General features: G+C 40.1%; 1 protein-coding gene across 2 annotated transcripts in view; it reads left to right on the top strand.

Annotated features, from left to right (window-relative positions):
• Nucleotides 1–17,753, top strand: part of myom3 (myomesin 3) — a 76,552-nt gene that overhangs the window by 8,717 nt on the left and 50,082 nt on the right. Inside the window, exons 4-11 of one of the 2 annotated variants that reach the window (XM_034233246.1) lie at nt 3,297–3,450; nt 4,125–4,282; nt 6,236–6,328; nt 6,788–6,876; nt 12,849–12,893; nt 15,017–15,154; nt 15,235–15,396; nt 17,344–17,485. In XM_034233246.1, coding sequence (XP_034089137.1) covers nt 3,297–3,450; nt 4,125–4,282; nt 6,236–6,328; nt 6,788–6,876; nt 12,849–12,893; nt 15,017–15,154; nt 15,235–15,396; nt 17,344–17,485 — 981 coding nt within the window. Of the gene's footprint in view, nt 1–3,296; nt 3,451–4,124; nt 4,283–6,235; nt 6,329–6,787; nt 6,877–10,001; nt 10,026–12,848; nt 12,894–15,016; nt 15,155–15,234; nt 15,397–17,343; nt 17,486–17,753 lie in introns of those variants that run through there. The other variant, XM_034233242.1, reaches the window with a different exon arrangement.

Here is a 17,753-nt window from a genome sequence, read left to right on the forward strand (position 1 = left end):
TCGTAGCTGGACTTAAATTTGCTGCCAACTACAGAAAGTCTTTAACTTATTAGTGAACCAGAATCTGAGAGGATTTTGTTGACAACTCGCATTAGCCATCTTTAATTTTTTAGGGTTTCTTATGGTCATGTTGTGAGGACAGGATTACCGCTCAGTTGTCATGGGGGGGATTTCATATATCTAAAAATAAGTCCCAGAAAAGTGAGGTTTAGGTCACTGAGAACAGGAAATGAGGGGATTTTTGCCTCCTGTGACACAATCCTTTTTCTAGGAGCACCTTGTCCTGTCCGGGTCACGTAGTCTATCGGTGTTGGGACTCAGCAGCACCTTGACATTTGGGGGCTTAATGGTAGCCTCTTTCCTGTTCTCTAATCCGTTCGGAAATAGATTCAACTCTCAAAAGAGATTTGACATCTCTGATGTAGACTGTGTCATCTACGCTAAAGAAAAATAGATATATTTTTCTTGAAGCCTTAAAATTATTCTTTGGCTGGCAAGAGTAAATAGAGGGCCAGACAGAGGTCACAATGTATTAAAGGAGAAGAAGTTGCCAAGGAGGGAGAAGGCAGGAAGTTATTGAGGGAGCAATCCTCTTGAAAGACAAAAACACATCTGACAGTGATGAGCCACAGCTGTGGCGAAGTGGACCTGCCAATTCTGCATCTTATTAGGTGCCATCTTCCATGCCAACACCACAACCCTCCATCTCATCATTCCACTTGTGTCACCTTCAGATTGGTCATACCTCTTTAACTACAACAAGGACGATTACCTCTGAAGTGCAATTTCTCCATCAATTCTTCACAAATCTTATCCCACTCAGAGACAAACATTGTGTGGATGGATATTTTAGACCGGAGGCTGGAGATGTAGTAATGCTCGACATGATTGACTCCTCCCAGGATAAGAGCGGAAAGACGGAAGGAAGAAGCTCTCGTGGATTGGCACACTGGAAAGGCCTGAGTGTTGGAAGATGGTGGAGCATGACATTTTGTTTTGATTTGTGTGGAAATGAATGCGCTAGATCTTTCTGTGTTGGCAAGTGGGGCTCCAATCGCACATTACTATATGACTCACATAATGGTTTCTCTTCTATCATCTCCTTGAGGTAAGGGGGTAACATGTAAATTAAGCAGCTGACTCATGCGTGCCTATTTTGTCTTGGCAGGAGATTTTTTGCTGTTGTTCGCACCAATACGCAATATTACAATTTCCATTTGGAGCAATAATTAAACCATAAAACCCTCTCATACCCACTGACTTGATGTGTTCCAGCAGTTCATTCCCCCAAGACTTAAAATCTCTGAGCCCACAGAGATTAAAAATACTGACAGGCACACACTTTACTAAATGAGCCCGTGGCAGAAAAAGTCAAAATCATGTTTCTGAGCCCCCGAGAGTGTGAGTGTGTGTGGGTTAGCACTTGTCTGCATATGCATCTAAGCATGCATGCACATATTAATTTGCATATTTATTCATGCCCTTTGTGCACCGTTGAATTACTGCAAGCATTTGTAGGGCCATTCATGCTTTAGTGGCCCTCGAAGCTCAGAGCGTGTGAATATTTAAGATTCTCTCTCTCCGTTTGTTGTGGCAATGTGTGTGTGAAGTACATGTTCAAATAATTAAGCCCTGGGGAATGTCAACCAAAAGATGCTTTGGGATACGCACCCCTCAGGCAAAGAGAGAGCAAGGAGTATTAAAACGTTGCATTTAAAAAGGCAGACCAAATTCATAATTGTGTGTGTTGAGTGCGCATACACTTCATGCATATGGATAAACTGTTGCGTGTACACCAGAGAATGTGCGATGCCATGTACATGTGGATATATATTCACAGCTACAACATACAAGGCAAGTTTATTTATACTGTATAGCACCTTTCAACACAAGGCAATTCAAGGTACTTTACAAAAATGAAAGACATTCAGACAAAGGCATTTAAAAACAGTAAAAGATAATAAAAGAAACATTAAAAAAAGTCTTCAGCCTAGATTTAAAAGTAGTACAACACACATGTGTATATATTATAGACTACCAGAGGGCCTTCTGCTTCTGTTTGACAGCCTTCTCATTCAGCTCAGAGCACAGCTTCAACAGCAGTAGAGCTGTTTTGCCTAACAATCCCATTCAAATAAAAATCACGCCTTAAACCACAGTCCAGAGTTATGACAAATGCCACCTTGCTATCAATGCAAAGGATGACTACCTTAGTTTCTACTGCGTGAATAGACTATCATCATGTGTCACGCCCTGGCTCAAGGACGGACAAAGGAAGGAGACCACACATGATTCATCCAATTGAAGTGCATTTATTAAAAGAAACTAAATTAACTATGAAGTCAGTTAATCAGTAATGTGTGTAGTGTGTGGGTGTGTGAACATGCATCAGTATATAAAGACAGAACAAACCACCCAAGGTCCAGTAGAGCCAAGCAACCCAAGAGGAGAGAGAGACTGACTGCTCAGGCACCCATACTTGTAGCTGAGCAGTCAACCCAAATCAGGTGTCAGCAATCTCTCCTGATTTGGGGGAGTGGCTAACCAGGGACCTGAGTCTCAGGCCTAGGGGCCGTCACATCATGTCACCAACTTGATGAAAGAGAATGTCAAGGATGTGACACATGTGGCGACACAGCAGAAATGTTAACTGTCCACATCTGAGGGAATCCTGGAGAGGCACACATCACTTTTAGAGTACCAGTCGCACGCCTCTTCACAGTGATGTGAATCAGCAGTGGCAGCAGGGCTTCATATTCCACTCTAACTTTCCAACTTTGAGACGTGTGTCAGGATGGTGCTCATGTGAAATGACACGTAGGCTTAAATGGAGCAGCAAACAACCCCCCTCCTCATCACTGAGCCTTCTAATACAGACTGCCAAATATCATAAAACTAGCATTTGTCTGCAAATGGACTGAGACGGGAAAAAAAGGTTTCCATGACAAAATAAATCAATGTTAAATTGCTGTTTTGTTTTTCTCAGTGGTCGATCCAGGTTCTTTTAAAACCTTGTTCAATAATTTGTCTGAATTGCTGTCTCCACTCTTGTCACCTCGTCTAATGGAGGTCTGAATTATTTGGACAGCCTTATTTTTAACTGAAGCTAATTACTTCACGTCAAGATGTGGTGTAACATGTTGTGCACCTGAAAATAAAAATGTCCACCAAATGTGAATTTGTAGTTTGAATTTTGTTGTGTTAGCATCAAGTCTGGAACAATCTATGAGTTCTGCTTGCACTAAACAGAAAATAAATAGTCCTGAGTATATATATATCGTCCCGTGTTCCACCAGGGAAATCCTGAAGGAAACTCTGGCTGCTAATAAGGGGTATCGGAGAGATGAGTGGACCATGTTTGGGAACGAGGCTGAGAAGGTGGAGCTGGATGTGATCAGGAACCAGCGAGTGTTACGCAAACGCGTTGACACCATGGCACTTCGCAAGCAGGTAAAAGTCGAGTGTTGGTCTCAGGAATAACCTGTAACAAGGACTGCTTTGTACTTAGCTTTGTCAACACAATATTACCTATTCATCATGTTATTAAACCTGCTCAATTAATAAGCATTGTTTGGTTTCACTGCAGTGGAGAAGAGTATTAGCTGAGTTTATTAACATTGGTTCAGTCTGATTCTTGAGTCTGATTTGTCCCACGTGATCTAAAATGTGTTGTAAACTAATGAGGAAGAATATGCTTAAATTAACATGGTTCAAGTTTCATTTCCTATTACTAAAAGAGGAATATGTATTTAGACTTTGCCTATGAACATACAAACAGTCTCCATTTCTTTAAGACAGGCTACAGAGTGGAGAGTGGTTGAATCTAGTAGTGACCTAGTTTATTCAACTTTGATGTATCACAGATAAACAATATAATATTTGGTTAGTGGTCGGTTGATAAATATATGCAATTTTCACTTCAATAGTTCTTTTTTCTCCAGCTTCACATTATGCAAAAAGTTACTTTGTAGGTTAATGTTTTTCTCAGTCCATTTTAATAAGTTGCTAGGCATTTTAATGCTGGCTTTGGAAAATAAAGTTTACTTTAGAGTAGCAGCACATTAGGTTTCTCTCATCTGCAAAATCTTCTATTTTTTTTCCTTCTGATTCTATCTGGGCTCCAGGCACAAAACAAGGCGTCTGCCCACTTGAGGTACCTGGAGCGTCTGAGTCAGAGGGCCCCAGACTTTGCGGTCCCCCTGAGGGCCCACACTGTGTGGGAGGGCATGACCGTCACCCTGTCCTGTATCGTCCAGGGCTGCCCGCCCCCAAAGGTCACCTGGTAAGAACTTCTGTCTCTGCTGCTGTACTGGACTATATTATGTTGGCCTATGGTGATTTCCTTTCCAAGCAGTTTATATTAAAGGCTACTGCTCGGGGCGTAATGCGAACTGGTGTCATTATAATTTAGTTTCACACTTGGTTAGATACGGTTAGAGCGGAAAAAGTGACATGGCCGAAAGTAATAGCTTTCAGGGAACAACTATAAAAAATGTATAGGACTTCTTACTTTAACGTTGTATTAGATCAGTAAATCAACTAAAAAATAATTACAACTAATTCAATAGATAACCAGTCACTTCTTCATTGTAACCATTTGGTGTTGCTTGATATCATTGCAAATGTAATATATTTGGGTTTTTGACTATTGATGGAAAAGCTTAGGTTAAACACCTGCAAGTTATCAATATAAAGTGTAAAACTCAAAGTCTATGAGTTGCTTGCATAATTCAAAGTCATGACACTGCAATTCTGAACCCTGAATATCACCCTCTGCATTAATATGAAATCACCAGTGTTAATTCAGGCAACGAGCCAAACTGTCGAACTTGATACTCGAGCTGCTATGAGACTAGTTGATGAATAGACTGAGCGTGCCTGCCAAGTATTCATGAATCTAAGCTGAGATGTGGATAACCTGACGCTCGTGGGCTTAACCATCCCATATGGGACCTATCAAGCCCAATGAGCTGCAAAAGGCTGCCCCACACAAGACAGAATTAGAGATCAAAGGGCCCCTCTGGCTGTTATAGGTTGCAGTCGAATAGTCCAAAAATCAGCTCCTAACGTCTATCCCGATAGTCTATTCCTTGACCTCTGAGTGAAACGTCACGGGGTTAAGAGATAGTGGATAGGAGAATTCAAAAGGACTTAGGAGAAGAGACTGCGGTACTTTAGAGAATCCGACTGCACTTTCACTATCCGATGTGTTTATGATGCGCCAGCGGACGTCCTGAATGTGCGTCTGCTGCTGTGGGGAAACTATGGAAACTACAGTTTTCTATAGCGGACTACAACATGGATGTTTAATAAGAACGAGGGACTCCTGTAAACTCATCTAGAGACTCTGCACCGTGCCCTGATGCTGTTGTTTTATGCTTTATGAACGGGGACAAGAGAGAAACATATTCTTCATGACCAAAGTTGGAATTTAAATAAAAAAAGGAAAGCTCGTCACCCTCTCCCTCCGGTCCACATTAATACAAATGATCCCAATACGTATGATTGTATGAACTATGAAACGATCTTAAAATCAATACAAATGTATTTATTATAAACGTTAGTCCTTAACATCTATCACTGTGTACATCACCATTCAAACATCTTTTAAAAGTTGAACAAACCTCACAGCTCAGTAAAGACTGTGAAATGTTGACTTTATTTGATCATTTCAGTAAAAACTAACATTCATATTTCTCTTTTTGATTATAATACTGATGAACGTTCAAAACAAAGCACTTTGGCAACTTACCGTTTCAAAAAGCTTAATAAGCACCGTAACTTTCATGATATCTCGGTTTCTCGGTCATAACTGGTTGTTTCCGTGAACGGCCGAATGTTGTGTGACGGCAAATGCTGCGGCTGCAATGCATTGTGGGGCAGCATTTTCTTCTCTCCTTTCGGTTAGGGAGGTCCAGTGGTTCCTAAGCTAAAGGAGGTTATAAAGGAAGTTTGAAACCTCCTTTCCTATCATCTAGAGAATTCGAACGGAACTTTTCATGGCTGCCACTGACGTACTTCCGGGTCATTTCACTCCGTTAGGAAGGTTCCTAAGCTAAATGGATTATTCGACTTCAGCCATAGACTCAGCAAACTCACATTTGATTAGTGAAAGATGTCCATAACTAATCATTTGGTAAGATCAGAAACTATCTTAACAAAGCCCATTGTTAACTAATCCTTTGATATTCAAAAATAATACACTCTCTTAGCTATTTCTAACTTCCTACCTCAGGTTTAAGGATGGTTGGCCACTGAGGATGTCTGAGCAACCATGGAACTACAGTCTTCAGCAAAAATTTGGTGTAAACTCACTGGAGATCAGAAGGTAGGTCACTGCCTCAAATCGCTAATTAAGGATGAAAATGTCTGTGCAGAAAGCTGTAGAATGAGTATGAAGCATGGGTGAGTAAGACGAGGCATGTGTGGCTTGCGTGACCTCTCCAAATAATTAATTTAAGATTAAATTAATAATTCAAGAAACGTATGGGTAAGGTTAGGAAATGGTGGTGTTATGAGATAAAACGTGGCTGTCAAACTGAGAATTGAATGCTGGTGTAAGTCTGCTCCATAACCTGATTTCAAAGAATGAAGATAGTCAATTAGTTTGTGATTTGGTCTTAAGGCACTGCATCCTTTTTTCTTTATGTTGTCTTTGCGGGATTCATTTAACCGCCATCACAACAGACTTAAGTATGCCACAAGTGCAATACAAGCACAGATTTGTAACACCGCAGATACACTTTTATTGCAGTTTTTTCTGTTACATAAATGTCTAAATCCTTAGGTGCTCTCCTGATGATGCTGGAAAGTATAAAGTGGTGGCCAAGAGTCTCCTGGGGGAAGCGATGACATTTGGAACACTTGTTGTGAACTGTGAGTAGTTTCAGATTTCGTATCACCTCCACCCTGCTGGAAAACCCTTTTGGCTGGTACAAAGATAGGGATACAAGAGTTATCCAGAGAGGCTATACAATGGTTATGGGTCACTGAAACACAGAGGGGATATCAGTTGAATAAATCATCAAAGAAGCTTAAAAATCAAAAAGGCGCTTTCACACCAAGTACTTTTCCCAGGAATAATTCCTGGAACTTTTCCTCTGAACTTTTATTTTCTGGAACTATCTACAGTATTAAATCGCGTTCACACCTGAATAAGTCCCTGAGGGAGCTGCTGACGTCACTTCTTCTTCTTCTGCTTTGGGTTTACTGGCAGGCTGCAAACAATTTCACGGCATATACTGCCACCCGAAGTCCCCGGCCGGAAGTCCCCAGAGTTGTGGACTGGCTTCTACTGAAGCCTTCCGAGTAACGCAGCATCCACACGGCAGCTTGCGTTGAAGCTGGCCGGTGGGCGTGTCCGAAGCTCGACCAACAACCAATCACATCAATCTCCCGCCCCGTAGACACAAGCACGCGGTTTGATTGGCTAGCGCTTGTACTGGCATATGATTTGATTGGCTGACGCTTCCGTCGAAGCTTGAAAAGTTGAACTTTTCTCAACTTTCGAAGCGAGCAACGGAGGCAAAGCGCCGCGACGGAACCACAATGCAGTTCGGCAAAGCATGACGTCACCCCATTCAAAGTGAATGGGAAGCTTCAACGCACAAAGCGCGACACCTCCTCATCACTCCACCGCTCCCATGTTTTATTTTTCATAAGTTAGTCTCTCTCTGTTGGTGCGCTGGGCTAATGTTAATGCTAATAATGCTAATAATGCTAATGCGAGCAAATAAAATGGCGGCTTCACAAAAACTTTTCAGAGTTTTACAGGGCGTGGTTTGCAATTCGCCCAGCCAATCAGAAATTGGAACCTTTTTCTCCCCAGGAAAGTCCCTGCTCTCTAGCAGGGACTAAAAAGGGGTGAAAAGGTTCGCAAAAAAAAGTTCTAGTTCAAGATCTTTTTGGTGTGAACGCAAAATCCCAGGAACTATCGGAACTATTCCTGGGAAACGTACTCCGGTGTGAAAGCGCCTATTATAGCTCCCAAGGGAATTAATACAGCAGGATTTACACAATGAAGGTGTTCAATACTTGGTGCATACACACACACCATTGCCTGAAAAACATGCATTAGTCAGTATAAGTAACTTTAACAAAGATAAATAAAATGATAAGCAACCCAATAGTGTCTTTGTTGTATAGGCATGATAAACAATCATGCATAATACAGAAAACACACAATTATTGCATTATGTTGCATTTACAATATTGTTTTTCTATTCATTAAATTGTTACCTAATCAGATAAAATGTTGATGGAAAAAAAACTGGATTAAATAAACAACTCTCCAACTGTAGAATGCGATGTAACTTTTGGGCTGACTATCAGTCTTATTCTATAAATAAATAATGGTCATTGTTTAAGAACAAAATAACATGAATAACATAATATAGTGCAACTTGCATGGAAGTATAGATCTATAAATAATAGTATCCTATCCACAAATATCAAACCAAACATATTTCAAACATGTTATAGTTGATGTCACTGTCACAAACTATGTGTTACACAACCTTATTATTGCATTAAATATGATTTAAACAAACAGTGACAGGATAAAAGCAGGTCCACAAGGTTTACAGAAAAGCTTAGAGACTGTTGAACATGAAGGAATAACCAAACGGCAAGATGATCAAGAGCTCTCACCAAGCTACAAACCAAATGACGGAACACAGCCCAGCAGCAACACAGATCAGAGAGCAAAACACACGTCCTCTCACAGTGGAGCTGCTCACTCTGTCATCCAAAATACAACACCACTGAGGATAACATGCTGACCGAAATCAGAGGGATTCAGCTTCCTCTGCGCAATGTTACAACCAATGCTAGTTTTAACAAATAAATGAAAACAGCTCACTCACCATTAGTTGAAGTCAGACAGCCAGTGTTGGAGTTGAAGCGTCTCAGGATGTCAGGAGTTTTCTGATCTTGCAGGTAAGGTCTCTCACAGGCCATCAGCTGTTTCTGACGCTCCTGGATGTTGTATCAAAACTGCAGAAACAAATGCAGAATGTGTCTTGAAAGTGGCTTTTATTCCATCCAGACATTGTCCAATACTTAAAGTGAGGGCTTAAAAGTTCTGAATAAACCGATGGATGCTGTAAGTATAACATATCCATGCTGCAGTCTGGGGGGGCCTATGGAAAGGTAGCAGCACCTGTCCGACATCAACTTCAGTAGCCGCTGATGCGTTAGCTTCATCGGGCAGCATGTCCACTGATTCCATTAATTAGCACTCCACTTGGGCCTGAATGTTCCCATATTTGCGTCAACTTCTGTAAGTACTTTGACCTTTGACTTTGACTTTGACCTTCGAGAAGAAAGGCAGCTATAATGGTATCAGATTTTGGAAGTTAGCTAGCTTAGTAAACTAGCCGTAGCATCACGCTTGTGTTCCGAAGCCACGCCCCCTAGTTTGGCAGGTGGTTAAGCTGTTGCTAAGCAACTTAACGCAACCTTCCGTTTTTAAAGATGGCGGACGATCTTAAAGGGATAGTGGAAATGGAACCTCAAATAGTTTCGTTTTAACTTATATACAAGCATAATTACGTGCCAAAACAATCACACCTGATTACAAAAATATAATAATTGCCTTACGCATGTTAGAAGCACTTTATTGCAGCTTCCCCGAAATTTTTAGAAACGAAATGTTCGACTCAGCCAAACCGGAAGTGACGAAAACTTAGGAAGACGATACGATAACAAACCATGGCGTCTATGCAGAATGAACGTGGAAGGGCAAATATACCAGACAAAGAAGAAGGATTGTACGAGGTATCCAGTGATGATAGCGAGTCAGAAACATCCTCTCGGCTTTCCTACGACAATGTCGTTTTAGGAACTGAATCTGAATCCGGTTCAGTAAGCGACGATGGTGACAATATTGAGCCAGACGATGGACCATTACGTCCTTATTTGTTCGAGCCCGAGCCCGAGGTGATGGTTCACGGCATGGGCAATGGCGAGGATGACCAGGACCAGGCGCCAGATGATGCACCCCTACGCACAAATAATCTTGACTGGTAGGTCCCTAAGCATAGCTCACGCATCTTAAGATCACCTGTAGCCTTTACAAATATTAATCATTGTTAACCAGTTAATCCCGAAGGTCCCCCCAGTGGACCCCTCCCACCGTTTTTTTTCTCTCACATGTCTCAGGGCTTCTTAACATTTATGAAACTATTAATGTTTCATACCCTTTTAAAGGTAAGAAACTCCGCTAACTGACAATAAGAACAATTGTTAGCTAGAAAAAACACAAGCGTAATACCAAGCCTTTGAATTAGCATTGAGCGAAACAATGCTAACTAATGCTAACGCTTTTTTACACACAACACACGGTAGAAATGCCCTTATTACTATCTTAACTGCACAAACAAGATATACGATTTAAAGCTGAGACTCCACAGATTCCACACATGTAATGTCATCACTGTAAGACCTCGAATTCCTATAGCTATCAGCCAGAAAAGAGAAAGTAAACAACATCCGGTTCCAAAAATATTACAATAATTACGTCTTACCTTTTTTGATTTGTGATCAAAAGTTGTGTTCAACGGAATAAAAACGCATCTCAAGGTTAATCCAATGTCGTTGTGTCACGTAGAATTTTTTACTGATAATCAATCATCATATTTATGGCAATATACTCGGCTATTCACATGCAAATGCTATTGAATGTCCGCCATTGTTTGTGCCCGTCTTCCTATGCTCTCGTCATCACCCGAAGATTCCCGACGATTCCCGAAGTATTTCGTTTCATTGAGAGGGCGCAGTAAAATTGAAAATAAAATGAAACTAGGCGCATGAAATTAAAAAAAGTTGTTTATTATGCTTATTTTTAATAAAAATACATAAGTTAAACCCAAAATTCGCGGATTTCCACTATCCCTTTAATGTTTTGAAGGGGCTATGAGCTTACATCCATGGCTATGAGGCTAAATGATACTAGTACAAATGAAGGGGAACAAATTAAGTAGCCTAATGGATTTATGATGATGATGATCAAGTTTAAACCTTTTCTGGTAAAAGACAAAAATAAGGACAATCCTACAAACATTACATGAGGAGAGTAACATGGATTACAATCATCATGAGACAATGTCAAAGACCCCTTAATATAAGCCTACAAGTCTACAACTGATCTGAAATTAACCTCCATTATTGATTTTAATGCTTTAGTCTAAACTTCGTTGAGCCCTGTTTCTCTGATTTGATGGTAACAATTCTTATTCAATGTTTAGGACTTGGTTGTGGTCTCAATCTGTGAGCATATTTTCATTTGTGGTAGAAAAACACTTGCCATGTAGAAGGCTACTATAACACAAGAAAGGAATGTTACGTTTTTCCTTCTGCAGACATATTGAATATAGTCTTTTCAAGATAGCAGATGGCCTATCGTTACACCAAAATATTTGTATAAAATACCTGCTTGATTTGTATATTATGGATAACAATACAAGCTTTATGTGAGTCAGATGGTGATGACAATAGCATTTCTATGTGATGCAATGCATTACTTACACACCAGATGCCTTATATTTAATTATACTGCCTATAATAAGTGATAATGAAAGGAGATGTGTCAGAATCTGTCTCTTTCTTCTCCTCAGCTAAACAGTTTACAAATTCTGATATGGTAACAAAATGTGCGCGTCTCGTCATTGTGATTTGGGCAAACATAAAATGATGTTATTTTATTAGCCTTCAACAACTGCAGCTCCTGAGGCATTGACTGCATGCCAAGGCCTCATTATAAAGCATCAGATCAATTGGAAACATATATTAATATTGTAAGTATATATTCGGTCGATATATAGCAAGAAACTGACACGTTTATTTTTATATTGTACAATATACTGCTCATTACACAGCTTGGCAACATCTCTCTAACCTCATAATCAAAGGTTATTATCAGGAATGTTTGATGCTATTGGTTTAAGTTTGAAATGTGAAACAGCTGATATTTTGTTATTAGATTTTTAATATTTCAAATTGCTTTATTATATTGTTTCAGCCTTGGAAAACCAACATTTGTCAGGCTATAATATTAGCATTTCAATGTTTTTACTTTATTTTGCAAGGGTGCAGACATTCATTTCATTTATGCCCTTGGGGTGCTGACACCGCCAGGGCCACATTGTAACCACATATCCATATCTCCAGCCTCCTAATACATTCAATCTATAGTCATTGCTCAAGTCAGATTTTCTTTTTCTTTTTGTGGAGGGGAGGGGGGGGGGAGTCCAAAGGGAATAACTTTTAATTCGAATACTATTTTCACTTTTAACCCATCCTCATTACTCTTGTTTTTCTATATGCATTTCATATTTGGATGAAAATCAACACCAGACCATAATGATGAGAAAAACAGATATCATTGCACAACTCTTGCTTTATGAATTATAATGAGGACAGTGGGTGTAGTGGTGACATACTATATAGGAAAACATCTACATCATTAGAGTTGGGAAATATAAACAATAATGAATTTTCCTCATACCTTTTTAAATGACTCAACCTGTCTTAAAAGGGTTCAGCGCCTGGCATGCAGTGAAGTTCCCTAATGTTGTAGATCAATTAGATTGTGAAAGCTTTAATGATGCTCTTCATATCTTCTCCTTGTCATCTATATTTCACTTTCTTACTTCAGGTTGTTAAAAATAGGTTAAAGGGAATATTCGATGTGACTGTCACTTGCATGAATGTGCCATTGCCAGGTTAGATTTGTCATGCTGTGTCTCCCTCTTTCACTTTACAACGTCTTTCTTTCTGTCACAATCTCTGACCCTGGCTGCCTTTCTCCAACCCGTCCTGCTCTGCCGCTCTGCCGACCTGCGATTCAGCATATCAAGGAGCAGTGGCTGGTTCAGAGAGTTCCAAGACCCCCAGTAAGTTTCAAGCCAGGGCCTAATGAAAAGTGTCCCCTTTCATTTTCTCTGCCACCCTTTGAAGTTGTTCCCTCCACAAGAAACGAGGATGGGTGGGTGGGAGGGTGCTGGGTGAGCTTTGAAGACTGTGACAAGACACTCTGCTCTGCTGTCCGTGCTGCACCTCATAAAGAAAGATATGGATGCTTTGAAAGGGAGCAGCGAGTTGACTGTGTTTGTTTGTTGCGGGAGTTTTTGTTTTGTTTTGATGTGGGTGGGTGTGTATGCTCATGCAAGAAAGTATAGTTGCGGAAAAAGTTGCTTCCAATTGAACACAAATTACATTCATGTATATTTCATGTCAGGGACAGCAGGGGATTTATTATGTTTTGCTCCAAGCTGTGGAGCATCTTATATTCGGCCTAGATTAGTCTCCACCATGTGTGGGGATCATAACATTTTCAGCCACATATGATCGGATCAGGCTAGCTGCTCCTGACTGCTCATTCGGCCTATAGAGAGTTTATTACCAGAAAAACAAAAGCATTGGTCACTTGTTCACAAGCCTAAATAAACTCTCTTCCTATAAAGGACCTCTTGTGGCAATGTGAGTTATGACTGTTTTCTATCAGATGAAAAAGTAGAAAAGCATGATAATATTTTGTGAAATCTCTTAGGGAGGAAGTCAAGGTCAATTCATTGGTGACCATGATGTCTTTAACTAAGTCATTCTTCTTTTCACAGTGATTACAATAATGTCCTTCTCTTAAAAAGTTAGTTTCAACCCGAATAACCATATTTACTTGACCGTAATAAAACGATTGATAGAAGTCGGCTATAGTCCATTTTACTTTAAAATTATTTAAAGAAGTGATAAAACTGCCAAAGTAAAGTCTATCTTACCAGGATAAATGCATTCAAAGATCATTATTCCCTATCCAGGGATGTTCCTATATTGCTAATAGAGTTCTATGTACAGGAGTGCTATTGATTGAAATACGTTCTCCACGCCCAAGAATGAAGTGGCAATCACTGTTGAAGCTTCATCAGCATGTAATGGCCTCCTTGCTGCGTGAATGTGCTGAAAGATTGCATTCTGCCATTTTGATGCAACTGATACTTGATTATCTCATATGGAGCAGATCATATTTTCCTACATCAATCACTCAATAAACAAAAGCGCCACTGTGGTGAATTTATCATTATCACCATTGTGCTGATGGAAGGTTTGAATGATGGGAAACAAAGAAGCAAGCAGTGCCTTTTTGATGAAGCTACGCACATCCCTGTGATAGCCTTCTAAGCAGAACAAGATCATTATAAGAAACCTGTCACAGTCTCTCAGATGTATCCCTGACAATGAAACAAGACCTCATGGCACACCTTTCTCTCACTTCCAGATTGTATTGCTTCAGTGCTTTGACAAGTGATAGGAGAATGGCAGCTGAAGGAATAACTTGTCAGGAATTGTTCTCTTTCAGAAAAGAAAAAAGTCTCAGCTTCTTTTTCTGCTGTCTTCTTCCAGGGGATGGATTCCTGGCTGTCCTTGGTTTCTTTGCACTTAAATAAAGCTGTGGGTCTTTGACTTTTATGGCTGTGCAAGTCAGCATCAGATGGTCTTTTTAGTTCATCAAGATCCTCTTTGTTCAGTTCTCTCAATGCCCCTATAGTGAGAGAAAAGTAGGAAGGAGGAACTTGCAGAGTAAAGGAAAAACTGCATAAACTGGTATACGTAATAGAGCTTTTTTGACAGAGATTATAGAATGAGCTCTCATTTCTTATCTTCAGGAATCAGCAGTCTTACTGCCTGCCACGTACCTGCTGCACATCCTCTGCTTCCTGACACCTCCACTCTTTATCCGTCATATTTTCTTTCCTTTGTAGTGGCCCTAAGGAAGTCTGTGCATCAACACAAAATGATTACTGTGTGGAATATGTGTGTTTTTTTTGCTGCAATAAGGCTTTATCTCGAGTGGGCCCACTTTTCGATATCAATATTTATCTCGAGTGTGTGTATAAAAATGAAAAGTGCTTCTCTCCTTATCATTTTTCTTTCATAGCCCTCATTTTTACTCTTCTTCTATCTTACTGATTTGTCTGCCAGTTTTACAGCTTTTCACCTCTCTTCCACCCCTATATAATAGTGAAATATGAGAATGCAGCCCAGTTTGGCAGCACCTTCCCCCCAACATGGGTGAGAGAGAATGAGAGCTTCACGCTGCAATGCACCTTCACCTCGGCTCTGCTGCCCTCCCTGCAGGATGTCACATGGTTTAGAGATGGTGAGTATAAAGATGAACCAGATGTTGGACTATATAAATGCATGCTTAAGGTCTTCAGCTAATTGTTTGTCATTTCTTAGGCATACAGCTGCATCCGTCGAACACTGTAGACATTAAAACAGCTGATGACAACGCCTCCATCACTTTTAAGGCTGCACACAAGGAACTTGAAGGTGTTTACACCATCCAACTGAGGACCTGTGATGAAATCCAGGAACACAGTGCTTTCGTCTATATCGAAGGTGAGGACCAGCTTTATATAGTAACTGCTTTTTCTTTGGTCCTTTAATAATAATGTAGCTTTGGTGTCAGGTGGTAATGTTACTGTGTTTGACAATAAAGGGGTTAGGATCGTGACAGTAAAGACGCAACCTTGAACCCCGGAAAATAAAATTAAAAACTCTACACAATCTCTCTGAATAGCTTTTTCCAGCTATCATGAAAACTGTGACATGGCTAAAAGTCATGGAGAAGGCTAGTAAGTTAAAGTAGAACTGGTTCGGTCAACATTAAAGAACATTTTTTCAACATTTAGGGAAATATGCTTATCCTCTTTCTGGAAAAGAGTTGAATAAGAAGACCAATACTCTCAATACTTTGACGTAGCTTTGCACCAAGACTGGAAACAATGGGAAAAAGATAGCGCTCTGTAAAATGTGTATGTCTCCCAGCATTTTTAAAGGTAATTTAATAGCGTTTTGATAAACAATGTTATATCTGACATGTTGATTTAGAAATATAGGCTGAAAACAAAGTGTACAACACACACATTGGGTTGAGTTGTCTTGTCATCACAGACAGCCCAAAAAGTTAAACAACTCCTTTTAAGATGTTTTTTATATACATTTGCTCTGGGCAGGCTTGTAAATCTCTGTCACACCAGATTACATCAGAAACCATTCAAACGCTAAATGGTGTTTCTAAACAGCCTGCAAAGCTGCTTTTCAAATGGTCTCATTCTGAAAAAGCTGACAGAAGCTTTTGAGTGACCTCCAGACCCTTGTGTACAAAAATAACTGTGTTTTTGTAGGATGGAGTCATCATTTGTTGTCCCAAGCTGGATAAATTGTGTTTTGACTGAAACCAACTCAAAACACCATTTGTACTAAACAGAAATTGGTGCTACTTTCATTTCCTTTCAGAAAATGTTCATAGGGGGGAAATTGCTCAATCAATCAAGCTGTTCCTCTGAAAAGGGCTTGTTAACTTTGTTCAATGAAACTATATATTCTTCACAGACTGCTATTTTCTCTCCAACATTGTTTCCCGCATGCAAACGACCCACACTTGACTCATCAAACATTTGAAATGTGTCTGGGCAGCTCTGCAAGGCGGCTTGGCATCTTTCAATATAATTCCAGTGCTTACTCTTGTATGTATTGCACCTTAACCACCGCAGTCAGAGTATAATGTGCACTGAATTATTCATGAACTTGTTGAACTCAGTACCCATACATCAAAGATTAGCATATTCTCGTCCAAACATACAGATGTACAGTATGCAAACACTTTAATGCAAGGTGAATATTCCTCCAAAGCTAAATGGTCTATCCCTCTCTTAAGGATGTTTTTTACCAGAACTAGGGTTACTAATTAGGGAATCAGCAATCTCTCCTGCTTGTGGGTTTTCTCCTTCATTCATCTGTCATATTTGCATTACAAAAAGGGCAGTACAGGAGAGAAACAACAAATGAGAGATAAAGAGGAAAGGAGGCCAATGCAAATTTAAAACAAGAAATAGATGTGCTTGATGTTGTCTTTAGTCTTTTGTTAAAAAAAGATCTATTTGCAGCCTCAAGGACAGGTTTCTTCAATCCGCTTAGCAGAATTTCCTCATTTATTTTTCTGCCTTCTCTCCGTCTCTTCACATCCGCTGGTTGTGATTGCCTAGAATGTATAGAGTAACGTATGTTAATATACATCCTACGGCCTTAGCCATCACTTCTCAAATAATGTATGGCAGACATGAGCTAGAATACCTTATATATAAATATTTCTAAACTGACATTTTCCTCTCATCATCTGCTGTTGTTGTTGCATCTTCTGCTTCCATTTTCCCTTCAAGTTTCTCATAACTCTTTGCCAAACTTTTCTCTTTGTCCCCTTGGACTCATTCATCTTTTTCCCGCAATATATCTACAGTCTCTTCCTCAGTTTGTCTCCTCTTACCGTCTGTCCTCCTCGTGCAGATGCATCAGCGGCGGTGCTGGGAGGCCCCGCCTCTCCTCTGGCCGTCCAGGTGTCTGATGTCAACAAGGACTACGTCTTCCTGACCTGGCAGCCCCCCAGTGCTGATGGTGCCTCACCTGTGGAGGGTTACTATGTGGAGAGGTGAGGATGGACTGGAAACTCTGAATTTGTCTGGGAACGTTTTTAGGACTTCAATCTGATTATCGAGCTAGTTGTGAAGTTATCAAATTACGTATGTTATTCACCTTTTGTGATCTCCAAGGGTGAATACTGACTTTAAATCTGAACCACTTACAGCTCCTGTAACATTTGGAGAATGAGAAGGGTTTGGATCAGCAGAGACATTGAAAAAAAGGAGAGTTGAAAATATAATAATCATCATTAGCAACTCATGATAATTTTAAACGCA

The sequence above is a fragment of the Gymnodraco acuticeps genome, unplaced genomic scaffold (assembly GCF_902827175.1).
Source record: "Gymnodraco acuticeps unplaced genomic scaffold, fGymAcu1.1, whole genome shotgun sequence".
NCBI lineage: Eukaryota > Metazoa > Chordata > Actinopteri > Perciformes > Bathydraconidae > Gymnodraco > Gymnodraco acuticeps.